This window comes from Pseudonaja textilis, chromosome 2 (assembly GCF_049901715.1).
Source record: "Pseudonaja textilis isolate UNSWEBS1 chromosome 2, rPseTex1.2, whole genome shotgun sequence".
NCBI lineage: Eukaryota > Metazoa > Chordata > Lepidosauria > Squamata > Elapidae > Pseudonaja > Pseudonaja textilis.
The window spans coordinates 118,799,363-118,812,417 of NC_141991.1; the positions used below are offsets into that span (position 1 = coordinate 118,799,363).

General features: G+C 35.1%; 1 protein-coding gene across 8 annotated transcripts in view; it reads right to left on the reverse strand.

Annotated features, from left to right (window-relative positions):
- The window catches only part of CEP112 (centrosomal protein 112), a 266,133-nt gene that overhangs the window by 34,438 nt on the left and 218,640 nt on the right, over positions 1 to 13,055 (reverse strand). For all 8 annotated transcript variants that reach the window (XM_087925056.1, XM_087925057.1, XM_026711184.2 and 5 more), the window contains one exon: positions 6,228 to 6,317. In XM_087925056.1, coding sequence (XP_087781182.1) covers positions 6,228 to 6,317 — 90 coding nt within the window. The remainder of the gene's footprint in view (positions 1 to 6,227; positions 6,318 to 13,055) is intronic.

Here is a 13,055-nt window from a genome sequence, read left to right on the forward strand (position 1 = left end):
AATGTTTCTGTTTCAGACTATGGACAATATTGGTGTCAATTGGAGTTGCCTAAGTTACTTTACACAACTTCTTTTTCCATTCGTCTTATGCCTCCACGGACTCTAATGCGGAGGCGGAGAGCTGCCATTATCTCAGAAACTAGAGACCTTGGTGATAATTTATGGAAAGAAAATTCCTACATCAAGGACGTTCGGATTGCAGCAAAGAGTTTAAATGTAACTAATTGTTAGCTTTGTATGCATGTACCCACCTTTTGGAATAGCTATGAACTATAGAGATATTCATATTTTAAATAATTTTACTGTTGCTATGTTTTATATACTGTTGAGAATATTAAGATGTTAAATGAAGAAGTGTCTGAAATTCGCCAAGTTACTTTATGCTTTAGATATAATGTTAGGAGTTTGTGCTTTAATTCATTTACATTGTTGTGTTTTTTTATACATAATTATGAGCCTAACATTACAAGAACTGTTCATGATATGGAAGACCGCATAGCTGAACACGAAGCAGGAAAAGATGGCTTCAATAAGTCACTTTGGGCTTTGCTATGGGATTGGCTTCCTGACAGCTCATGGTTACGTTTATTGCTTCAATTAGTTGTAATAATTGTTATTACACTTATTATGTTATGTTGCTGTATTCAATGTATTCCTAATCTATTTCAAATGTGTGCCTCAGCCTTAAGTGTACGAAACCAAGTTTGCGAGGGAACTGTGTATTTTGCCACTGAAACACCCCCTATCTTTGAATAAATAAAAAAGGAGGGAATGTGGTAATATATCCATCATATTCTGCAAGTTCTTGTACAGCTTTGTAAGATCTGGGGGTATCACAAACGCTCCTCATGAGGGCAGTAGTGTCTTTATGATGAGAGTTTGATCCTGTTATCTGCAAAGCTCAGAGGCCAGGAATTTGTGTGGGAGTTCACAGTACCTATCTGAGCCATTCCCATGGGACCTTTGGTGCACTGCTTTCTCACGGGAACTTTATCACCTTCACTAAGGCCTAGCTAGATAATGTTGCTGAGCTAATGTTGAAGTCATTGTTTTGATTTTGTATTTGTATTTTCTTAATAAATACTGCTACTCGAGGGCTCTCGGGGCTGGCAGTTGCTCAGACGTCTTCTCTGCGTCTCCCGTCATTTTTTCAATTGCCAGTCCACCACACAGGTGCAGAGGCGTTCCAACTCACCTCCTGCAAGCCTGCACTCTCCCGGTCGCTTCAGCAGCTGCCGCAGGGCACTCTTCTGTGCTGCACAAAGCAGCTGTGCTTCAAAAGCAGAAGATAACGGTGAGTATGGGAGCCCGGGTGGGTGGGTAGTCTCAACAGCGGAGTAGCCGAGAGAACCGGTTCAGTCTCCGCTGCTCATCGCCGCTCCAGCTCGGTCGAACCGGGCCGAACCGGTAGCATACCCCACCACTGCTTATGACTCATCCTCAAAATTATGACTACCACACCATTCCTGCAGTAATGTAATTGCATTTTGGGCACTTGGCATCTTGTGAACATTTGCAACCTGTGGTCATGTGATCATGTTCTGTGATACTGTTTGCAGTTTTCCAGCATAAAACTCCCATTGGATAAAATGCTTTCATACTTATGACCATATGGTTTACTGAATGACCACAGTAATTCATTTAATAAACAGCATAAAACTCGGCCTTGTCACATTGTGCCTCAACCTAAAACTGCAACAACTTACAACCAAAATTCTGGTACCAATTATGGTCATAAGTCAAGGATTATTTGTATTAGAATATTTGGGTAAGTGCATTACTAAGTCAATTTTTCCTATATGGTAGCTTTATTTTCTTTAAAGCTACAGCATTTTACTTTATAGATGGCAAACTTATAGGTGAATTTTCCAGGTAGCAATTGATGTCTCATTATGGAATAAATGGTGTAATTCAACTTTTCATGAAGAAGCTGTCCCTGAAGGATTTTACAAAATAACTACCAATTACAGACATATCTTTCTTGGGAAATGGCTAGTTAGCTACGACTGCATTTGAAGAAAGCTTCTTGGGTTGACCAGTTTGTTTGTTGAAGTAATTTATCATAATTATTATCCTTGAGTGATTTACCTTGTGGTGTTAACCATATTCCTAAGTTATTTGACCCTTTTTGTTACTTGTATCCCCATCCTTGCTTCTAATTCTTCTTTCTGAGTTTCTGTTAAATTTTTGGTCATCAATTTCGTCTTTTTTTCTATTTATTTTTAAACCTGCCACAGCGCCAAATCGTTCTAATTCCTTTATTAGGTTATATCCTTTTTCCATAGATTCCTCCAGAAAAAAGACCATCAGCAAACGCTTGTAATTTATATTCTTCTGATTTGACCCTCAATCCTTTGATTTCAGAATTTTGTCTAATATGAGTTAGAAGTGATTCTAGGGCAAATATAAAAAGAAGAGGTGAAAGAGGGCAACCCTGTCTAACACCTTTTTCTATATTAATTGGACCTGTTTGTTCACCATTAATTAGTATGTTAGCCTGTTGTGTATTATAGATTGTTGTTATAATATTTTCAAATTTAGTACCAAGACTCATATTGTAAATTTTTTGAATTAGGAAGTGCCAATTTAAGTTGTCAAATGCTTTCTCGGCATCTAAAAACATCAATGCGAATTGTTTTTCAGGATGAGCCTCATAATATTCTAAAACGTCGATAACAGTTCTTAAGTTGTTCTTTATTTGATGGGACGGAAGAAATCCATTTTGATCTTCTTGAATATATGGGTTTAAAACTTGTTTTACTCTATTTGCTATAATCGAAGTAAATAATTTGTAGTCAGCATTTAAAAGTGAAATTGGTCTATAATTGTTAATATATCTATGATCTGCATCCTCCTTCAGGATTAGAGAGATCAACGCCCCCTTCCACGAGTGTGGCATCTTAGCTGCCAGAAGTACCTCACTGAACACCTCCAGCATCAATGGTCCTACTAGTTCCATCATAGCTTTATATAGTTCTGCCGGAATCCCATCTGGTCCTGGAGATTTATTATTACTTTGATTCTCCATTGCTGACTTCAATTCAGACCATGTGATATCTTTATTTAATAATTCTATCCCTTCCTCTCCGATTACTTTATCGTTCGTATCCTCTAAGTAGGTTCTTATTGGGTTGACCAGTTTGAATCTGGTTTCAGATTTGGATACAAACCTGAAACAGATTTGGTCACATTTGTTGTTCTTCCTGGATTATTCAGCAGCACCTGGTTCCTTAAGCATGAAATCTTGATGGGGCAGCTCTATGGCCTGAGAAGTAAAAAGGCAGCATTGCATTTCAATAACTCTGTTCCTAACTGCAGGCTTGCTACAAAAAATAGTTATGGAAAATTCCTATTCAACTTATTTATGTCACTGAATTCTGTTCCTTTCCTTGTCCTGCTTAACATATTTTGGGTATTGCTATCTACAAGTTTGGGACATGGTAACTCTAATGTATTCAAAATGAATCAGAGGTGCTAGAGCTAGACAGTTGCCTAGTGGTAGTGATGGGTTGAGCAAGGATCAAAAAATCAGTTGATCCTGGTAAGACTGAAATTCTGACTGGAACTGGAATTATGGAGATAGTGTTTTCTGTATGACTGCATGTCTGAATACATGAATGCAACTTTTGGAACCAAAGCTTTAACTAAGAGGAGCACGTATATACTTCAAGCTGATATAGTAGACATAAAATTTCTTAAAGAAGGATAGCATGACTTTACTTATTCATTCCCTAATCATTCACTATACAAATATTTTCTTGTTTGAAATATTAGTTCTAAAATACATTTTTTATTCATTCAAAACCCAAAAAACCCTAAAACAAATCTGCCTAGATGGCCTTACTTATACTGTACCTTTTAGCCTTGCTATAAATACTACTTTTAAAATATAAATATTAATTATCTGACAGTAAATAAAATGAGTATCAACTAGTTATCCTTCATTGGGTTTTTAATTTTTCTAATCACCGTGTTATATAAAAGTGAAGAAAGGTTTAATTTATTATTTTTTTAAAAAAACATGGGAATAGTAAAAATGCAATCCTTCCTAGGATTCTATCATTTCATGTTCACATCAGGCTACTACATATATAATCCAGATATTAGCTGTGAATTGAATTAAAATTACATTAAATAATTCCCCTAATAATATGCATGTTCATGAATGTGAAATTCAAGTGGGGCACCAGAGAGTACCAGATATTCAAGCAATTTCTTTTCCATATTTTATTGTTTCTTTCCTATTTTGAGTACACTGAATATTTGACTTGAAACTGAAATATTGGATTTGAAGTACTAACCTATTATCTTAAACAGACATAAATAGTACTATTATAGACTAAATTATAATAAAGTAAATCATAAAAGAAAATGCAGAATTTAAAATAGTTACATACTTTTTTTCCTTTCAGGGTGCATATAAATATGGATATGAGATAATAGCCACTATATCATAGAAAGAAGTTCTCTAACTTGTTGATCTATATCCTTATATTTTCTTCTAAGACAAGCATGGAGAAATGGTTTTGAGCATAACAACAAACTGAATAAATAAAGCAAGTATATTAGTGATGCTAACTTTTTTCCTTTCTAGGAAAAGCTTTAAATGTTTGAATAGTATTCTTAACATGCAACAAAGTTAAGTGCTTGATAAGAAAAAAATTGATTGACATTTATGCCACAGTTTTTTTCTTTTAAAATGCATGAATATCATGAAGTCACTCCAGTAGGGGATGGATAAGAGACATACAGTCAACAAATACATTGCAAAAGTTGGGTTTTATTCACAATTACATGTGGCCCTTATTTAACAACCACTTTTTAGTGAGCCTTTATACTTATGATGATGCTAAATGTGTGATGGATATGACTGGACCTCAGGTGTATATTGCTCAGTAATGTAATTCAATTACAACATTACAGCCCCCCTCCCCATAGTCATGTGATCATTTACAACCTTCTTACAAGCAAAGGAAGGAAGGAATGAGGAAGCTGGTAGGAAGTCTCAAATGACAACCATGTGAAGTCCTTGCAAATGACCTGCAACAGTTTGCTTAGCAACAGCAAGTGGAAGTGCTGTTGCTAAGCAGTACATTGTGTCATGTTGCGCTTTACGACAAATGTTACTTAGTGGTGGAAGTTCTTGTCCCTATTTCCATTCTTAAATGAGAACTATCTATGTTTGCTTGCTGTGTATAAATTATTAAATGAGAACTACCTATGTTTGTTTGCTGTGTATAAATTCTTACCACAAATTCCTTCTTTAAATGGAGATAACTATTATTACAGATAATTAAGAATAAAAGGAATTAGGATTTTAAATAAGCTCACAACGCAATGTTTCCTAACCTTGAGAATTTCCAGGATGTGGACTTCCACTCCCAAAATTCTCATCAATAGTCATGATAGCTGTACTGGCTGTGGAATTCTGAGGATTCCAGGAAGTCCATATTCCTGGAAATTCCCACGGTTGGGAAACCCTACCCTAAGGCAAAGATCAGGAATGTGACTACAAGAAAGAAAAAGTGAGATGTCATTTAAAATATAAGCTACTACATGAATATACTCAAAGTTTAAAGCTTCTATTTCCACTTTACATCAACATCTAAAGATATTCGAATAGACAGCGGCTTCTACCACAGAGCAAATCCTTTCTTCCCTTCATGCATTGTATGTACACCATGCAAATCTAATCCAGGAGGCCGGGAAACCCTTTGATTTTAGAACTGTGCAGAGAGATGCAGAAAAGAATGCCCCATCATAATGTCAATTCTGCTGGCAGATAGACAACACTAGATATCAACCAGAGGGCCATAATTTCATTCATTTAAACAACATTTTAAAATTCTAATTTGTGAAGTAATCATGGTTTAAGCAACCCCAGATATCCCAAGTAGAATTTCTCAGGAAAGAAGTAAGGGACAGCAAGTGAATCTAAGGCTTATAGGTGCTCATGTTTGTAATGCTGACCCATAGTTTAATATATGTCCCCACAATTATTTATTTTAAAAATAAATGTATAACATGAGACTCAGGACATATGAAACCAAGCACTGTATACACCAATCCAAATCAATCTCCTTTTTATAAATTCCACTCATAAAGTATAGCTTGCCAAAAGATTGATAAATTAATAGCCTAAATAAATAAATATTTTATACTATCTTTATAAATACAAAAATAGTATTTCTCTAAAAAGCAGAAATCTCTCAGCAAAAGAATTATACCTGTTCCTGTACTTCCAGATCTTTCTGCTGCAGCTTTTCTTCTGCAGAGTGCATCTGATTGTGGTAACTTTCAATCTCCTCTTGTAAACCCTGAAACAATATTTAAAAAAAATGCAATGTGTTTTTCCAGAATTACAAGCAAACAAAATAAAAGAAACTCTGCTTGCACCATTCATGGATTTCTTAAGTTCCTTTGTGACAGTTACCCCTGAAATAAGTCTCCCCCTTCCTCTCACTAAGCAGCCAGTTCCTTTCTACAGCAGCCCGGGCAAGCCAATAATTGTATTATGTAGAATAAGACATACAGTCTTACTTTGCTAACAGAGAAAAAATAATATAAAAACCTCTGCAAGCTCATGTTTATTGCTTCTTCTATAAGGACAACATTAGGCCAGTGGGACAAATTTACTGAGAATATAAAACAGCTTCCTGTGTTTTATAACTTAGGTGCCAAACTGAAATGCATTTATAACAAGAGACCCCAAGATTAATTGTTGTTCCCAATGAACTGCATTTATTTTGCAATATGATATAAATCCAAAATACTGTGGATCTATTATCCATTTTCCATTCAACTATCCAAAATACTGTGGATCTATTATCCATTTTCCATTCAACTATTAGTCAGCAAATACGGAATGTGATTCATTTGGGAACTAAAGACACATTGAAGCAAAACCTGTAAAGTGCAAAATTTCTAAACTGGCTCAAAGCAACTAAAATAACTCATAGTACAAATATTTAACAGAATCCTCTTCTATCTCTCTTAAACAATAATGGAATAGTGTATGTTTAAATCATTTACAGGATGAATGGCAATTCAGATAAGATAACAGGAGTACTTGCGATAGATCTTGCATAATTGTTTTAAAGTAATGCCAAGAATTAACTTAAAACTATTAACGCTGCTGTACAGCTTCAACTTCTTCTGATGCCAAAACGTTTAGTCAAATAGCACAAGAGAGCTTCAGATCTCCTCCGTTCTGTATCATTATGCACTGTACAAATAACAAAGCATGTATAATGGAAGTCCATCAAAAATGCATTGCAACATAACAGCCTAAACTGATTGCTAAGAGAAAGATTTGCTGTGTCTTTTCTTGTTCCTTCATCTTGAAATTGTTTTTCACTATATTATACAAAAAAAAAAGGGGGGGGACCTCTTGAATGTAAAATTTGTATTATGTGAGCAGGCATATGCCTGGATAAAGCAACATGATATCCACAGGCACCTTCTGTTCTGTCTACAAAGTACTTTGGTATTATCCGCAATTTATTTTATGTGAGGGAAGACTTCAAAGTAATGAGCTAACCCTCCATGCTGTCTGCCATCTTTATTCCACAGAACGCCTCTGGCTCCCATGAGACTCAGAGAAATTCTTCAGAAATAAAGGCAGGAGTGGCTGGAGGCACACTCTTGCTTTTAAGTTCTCCTGGCCAGCTGGGAGGCAGAGGGAAGAAAAAGACTCCTAGCATTGAAGGTGCCTTAAAAAGGAGCAAGATTTAGAGATGACAGAGAGGCAGGGGAACAAATGGGACTAGGAAATCGGAGAGACTGTAGAGAAAGCATTTACTCTATTTGGGTTTTGATGAAGCCATATATTTTCATAATGATTAATTAACAGGAGGTTAAAAATTAACTGAGATGTTTGTGGTGAGGCTCGGATCCCACTTCTTTATCCATGTTCTAAAAACTAATTTACTTATTTCTACTTATCTTTTTGAATTGTGATTTTTTAAAATATTTGTGACATGGTGAGCAGAAATGGCAAAGCAGCACATTTAGAAATCAGTGTCTACCAGGTCTTTCACGTTATTCGAACGGACATTCTGATCCGTACGATCAAGGGACATTGAAACCAACATTTTATAGTCCTCAACTTACAACAGTTCATTTAGTGACCATTTGAAGTTATATCGCTGAAAAATGTAAGTTATGAGCTTTTTTTTACACTTATGATCACTGCAGCATCTTCATGGTCAAGTGATCAATCAGATGCTTAGCGACTGTCTCATATTTATGATGGTTGCAGTGTCCCAGGGTCATGTGATCATCTTTTGTAACTTTCTGACAAGTAAAGTCAATAGGGAATCCAGGTTCACTTAACTGTGTCATAACTTAACCACAGTGATTCGCTTAACCAGTGTGGTAAAAAAAGGTCATAAAATAGGGCACAACTCATCTAACAAATGCTTCGCTTGGCAACAGAAATGTTGGACTCAATTGTGTCGTAAGTTGAGGACTGCCTGTATTTGCATTAATTTTAAAGCAGCAACACTCTCCCCTAAATCTCACCACAAAATGACGGATGTATTCTGAGCTCTTTTTTAGGCTTGTGTCTAAGCCTACTGCTATTTAAAAATCTAGTGAAACCTATATTTATCTAGCTCACTGATAAGAACAGAAGGACAAGGACCACTGTATAATGACTACTTCTACTTAAGGACTACTTAAGGATAGTGATTCCAGCATGCTACAAATTAAACTGAAATGCCATTTCCGCTTGCGCAACACTGATGTAATGTACCATTTGTTCTTTTATGATGTGGATTGGGTAGATTATTAGAGAATTATAGTAAAGATGGTCTTGCTTTGAATCAGGATTTATCATCAGAATTATTAGATTGGATGATTACATTTCTTTTGTGAAGCTACATTAGAAAACTGACAATAGATGCTTCAAAAATAGAAAGCAATAGCAGAAAATGTGGGTTTTAATCTTAAGCACAAATAATAACAGTTTATTATTTTAATTTGCAGTATTAGTGATATCAGTCAAGCATACTCATGCCATCTCACTCTTAATAGATGATAACAAATATATACCCTAAAAACCCAACTATTTTGGAACATTTCTGGTTTTAAAAGTTAATAGAAGCACTATTGTGCAAGCTAGTAAAATACTCAGTTGAAGACAAAACTGCTCATGTTACTGTAAAGTGAGAATGTCAGTGTTCTATATTGACAGTAAATCAGTTTGCAATGTTTAGATTATTATATATGTTTCTTTCACCACTTCTCTTTACACAAATGAAAGATAAACATTATGAAGGAAAAAAAGGAAGAAAGCTGTGAGCATCAAAGGCCTCTCTCCCTTTCCCACACCAATCTGCCAACTAACCAAACTTTCCAGTCGGAGCTATAATAAAATAACAAGTTCACATGATGTTCAAATGATTACTTTCTAAATGTGATCCAACTCATAAATTACCAATTCAGTAATGGTGGATCTTACGACTGCTGTATAGGACAGTCACTACCTTTCTTATATTTATTAATTTGAATCTTCCTTTTTATTTGGGCATGCAGAGGGCTCCCTATTCTTATTTTCTCTTGCTACGAATCTTTGAGGTTCTTTAAACCTGAGTAGTCCATAATCTGTGAGATTCTGTGCTAAGGGTGGACATGTCTTCAAGTATCTCCACTGCCCAATTCTAGTACCATGTCTTCATCACATGATTGTCACTAGGCGATCAGCAAACAGTATGGATACTTCAAATTTTTGAGGATCCAGTAGGAAAATATAAAAATTGTTTTACCAACAAGCCCATACTGATGCTAAATTGTCATTGTAAACATTCTTCCAAGTCAAAGTGGCCTCTAAAATCAGTAACGATCTAAGCTGGAAAATAATGATGAGAATATTTAAGAATATTTAAAATTGTACCTATGTGGAGATCCTCAATATCAATGAAATTATCTGAGAGTAATTCACAGAGCAAAATACTAAGAGTGTTTTTCCCCCCACACAAGGCCAGTTGCTTTGTATGGGTGACTCATTTCTGTTATCACTCATCCTTAGAAAGTTCCTGCATATTTGCTATATTGTAAATGCTAGGTGATGAAATGAAAATTTATAAATAAATGGCATCTGACCCTTTTCTTATCAAATAAAATGTTACATGAGATTGAATCATTGATACCTTTTCTTCTACATATAAAAGAGCTATATTTACTAGTAAATATTGTCAGGAAACAGCAACAATAATAGACACCTTATATACATTCATTTGGGATCCATATTTATTCTTTCCAAGAGAAAGTTGTCTTCACCTGCTACAAAGCCACCTTTCTTTAAAACAGTGCTCTCTAAATTTGATTTCCCTAATTATCTAAGTTCTCTACTTTAAAAAAAATACTATTAAATAATTACAGTTTTGGGATGCAATAAATGTTTGCTATTTCAGTATTTTTCAAGTGACTTATAAAGATCTTGCTGTGAAGAGTTGTATTATAGCTAACCTTTGAACAAGGAAGTATTACGTTTTGTTTTTTTATTCAGGTGCCCCATGTCCCATCCCATCAGATAGGGTCTACTATAACGAAGTGAGTGCATTATGGAAGAGGCAATTTATTTTATTTATTGATTCAAGGGAAAAATATATATATAATGTACTTTAGAAATGTGTTACTTTACCCTGAAACTGAATGAAAAAATTTATATACAGTATATAATCTTGCCCCAAGGTCACCTGACAAAGCTTTCTAAAAAAAATTTCTCTATATAGAAGAACATGTTCTGCTTGGAGTTACTAGATCTACAGCTTTCTTATGGCTGATCCCTTGACCTGCAACTATCAAGGATTCAAAAGAAAAAAGAAAATCTATGATTAAATAAGGCAGGCAATGTTTTCAGGGTATATACAGTAATTATTATTAAAATTTTGTAAACATAAACTATTTCAAAGTTGATTTTAATTTTCCATATGGTTACATGCAAACTTTTACATTAAGGTGGATCAGAAATCTTATAGGAACATAATTTAAGTGGGTTGGCCCATCATTTGGGGAGGGGGAGGGGAGAAATGACTCAAGATTTTTGTTACCCTAAAATAATAGAAAGGCATACCTTTGATTCTTGGTGTCTGCCTATAAAATTTGGGAACAGGATTTCCGGGGCCTACAATAAAGGCGACTTAAAAGTCATGTTGCTTCCTTCTGGCATACAGACTCGAGGAGTAGATGACTCAAAAGCCACAGCTATGGAGCAATCATAAGTGATTTTCATGGCTTACATAGATAATTTGAATCCATACTGAGACTTTCAAAATGTTTTTACCAGATGTTTACCACAGAAAAACATATATCATGGGACAGTTTTCCAAAAGTAGCATGAAGTATACACTACTAGAAGATTCAAGAAAATTTTTCATACTGCTAGGGTAAGAAGTCTTACAATAGCAACCTGACTGACCTGCACCTTAATGCCCTATGAAAATGTTTACCTTTGTGTTCAGTTAAAATGCATCATCATTCTTAAGCAGTTGAGGATTAAGGCTTACTGGTGCCCTAAGCACTGACAAATCTTGGTGCCCCCTTCCCCCTTTTGTACATACCGTACAAAGTTTATGTAGCTTGGGCTACATAAAAGTTTTTGTGGTGCCCCCGTTGGGCCTGGTGTCCTAAGCACGTGCTTAGTCTGTTTAATACACCACTGTTCTTAAGGCTATTTGGACCTCATTTATTAAATGGTTAGGAAATATGCTTTTATTCATAAAGTGATGTTTTGATGAATGTGTGCATAAGATTTTTATATGTATTGTTATAAATAAAATTAAGGGAACAGGAAGAATGAATAAAGAGTTTTGATATAGAATTGTTAGAACATCCACTTATACTGCATATTGTTACCTCTTTACAAAGCCACCTGAAAGAAAATTGAAAAACAAATTCTTGTTAACAATCCATTTATCTTGTAGGACTTTGTTATAAAGCAATTTCACAAGCCAGCAAAAATGGATCAAGTAATTTGGGGAAAAACAACTTTACTAAGAACTCTGCAAAGAATATTTTAGCTGAATATATAATAGTTGAATCTCATTGTATCTGTCCTAATTTTCTTATGAGATGCTTCGAGCAGCATCGTATAATATTCTTGTAGTTCTACAAGGCAAATCTCCAAGAAAAAGACTGTGTCAAGTCTGTCTGGCAACTTCATATCAATTAAAACTCTGAATTTTCCTTCCCTTTCTAGAAATTCAAGACTATAGGTACCATACCTGTTGTAGTATGTAGACTGTATCATTAGTTTGGATGTGGATTTACATTACAAATCAACTTACAAATGAACAATCTTTATATCATTAGTTATTTTTCAAGAACCATTCAAAAGTGACCCAATGAGATATGATATTATCCCACTGGTTAAAGTGAATGTTAATTTGCTGTGGTGTGTATGACTTTTGTTGGAAGTCACATTTTAGCTATTTGCTTTCCTATTCCAATTATAATGAAAACTGATCCCACCAAGTTGAAGTTTCATTTCCAAAGCTAAGGAGAGTGTTGGCTGGGCAGGCCAGCTTTTTGACATGAAAGCAGGGGAGGAAAGGCTCCCTGCTGTTGTAATGAGAATCATCACAGTGTAATTGATGATTTTTTTAAAAAAGGAATGCAACCAGAAACAATGCATTGTGTATCCTACCAAGTACAAGTTTAGAAATCATTATCTATCCTGTCGATTATATCAATTATCATCATAATTCCTCACTGTTTTGGATAACAGCATTTATAGACATAAAGGTAAAAGTAAAGGTTTCTCCTGTCTAATCGTGTCCAACTGAAGGGGGCAGGGATCATCTCTATTTCCTAGCTGAGAGTTAGCATTGTCCAAAGACATTTTCTGTGGTCATGTGGCTGGCATGACTATACACCAAGGCAGATGCAACATTGTTACCTTTCCATCAAAGTGATACCTACTCATCTATTTGCATTTGCATGCTTTTAAACTGCTAGGTTGGCAGCATCTGGGGCAAGAATGGGTTACTCATCACATACTCCAGCAAGAGCTTTCTTTTCTTTGATTGTACGATTGAGATTCTCTCATTTTA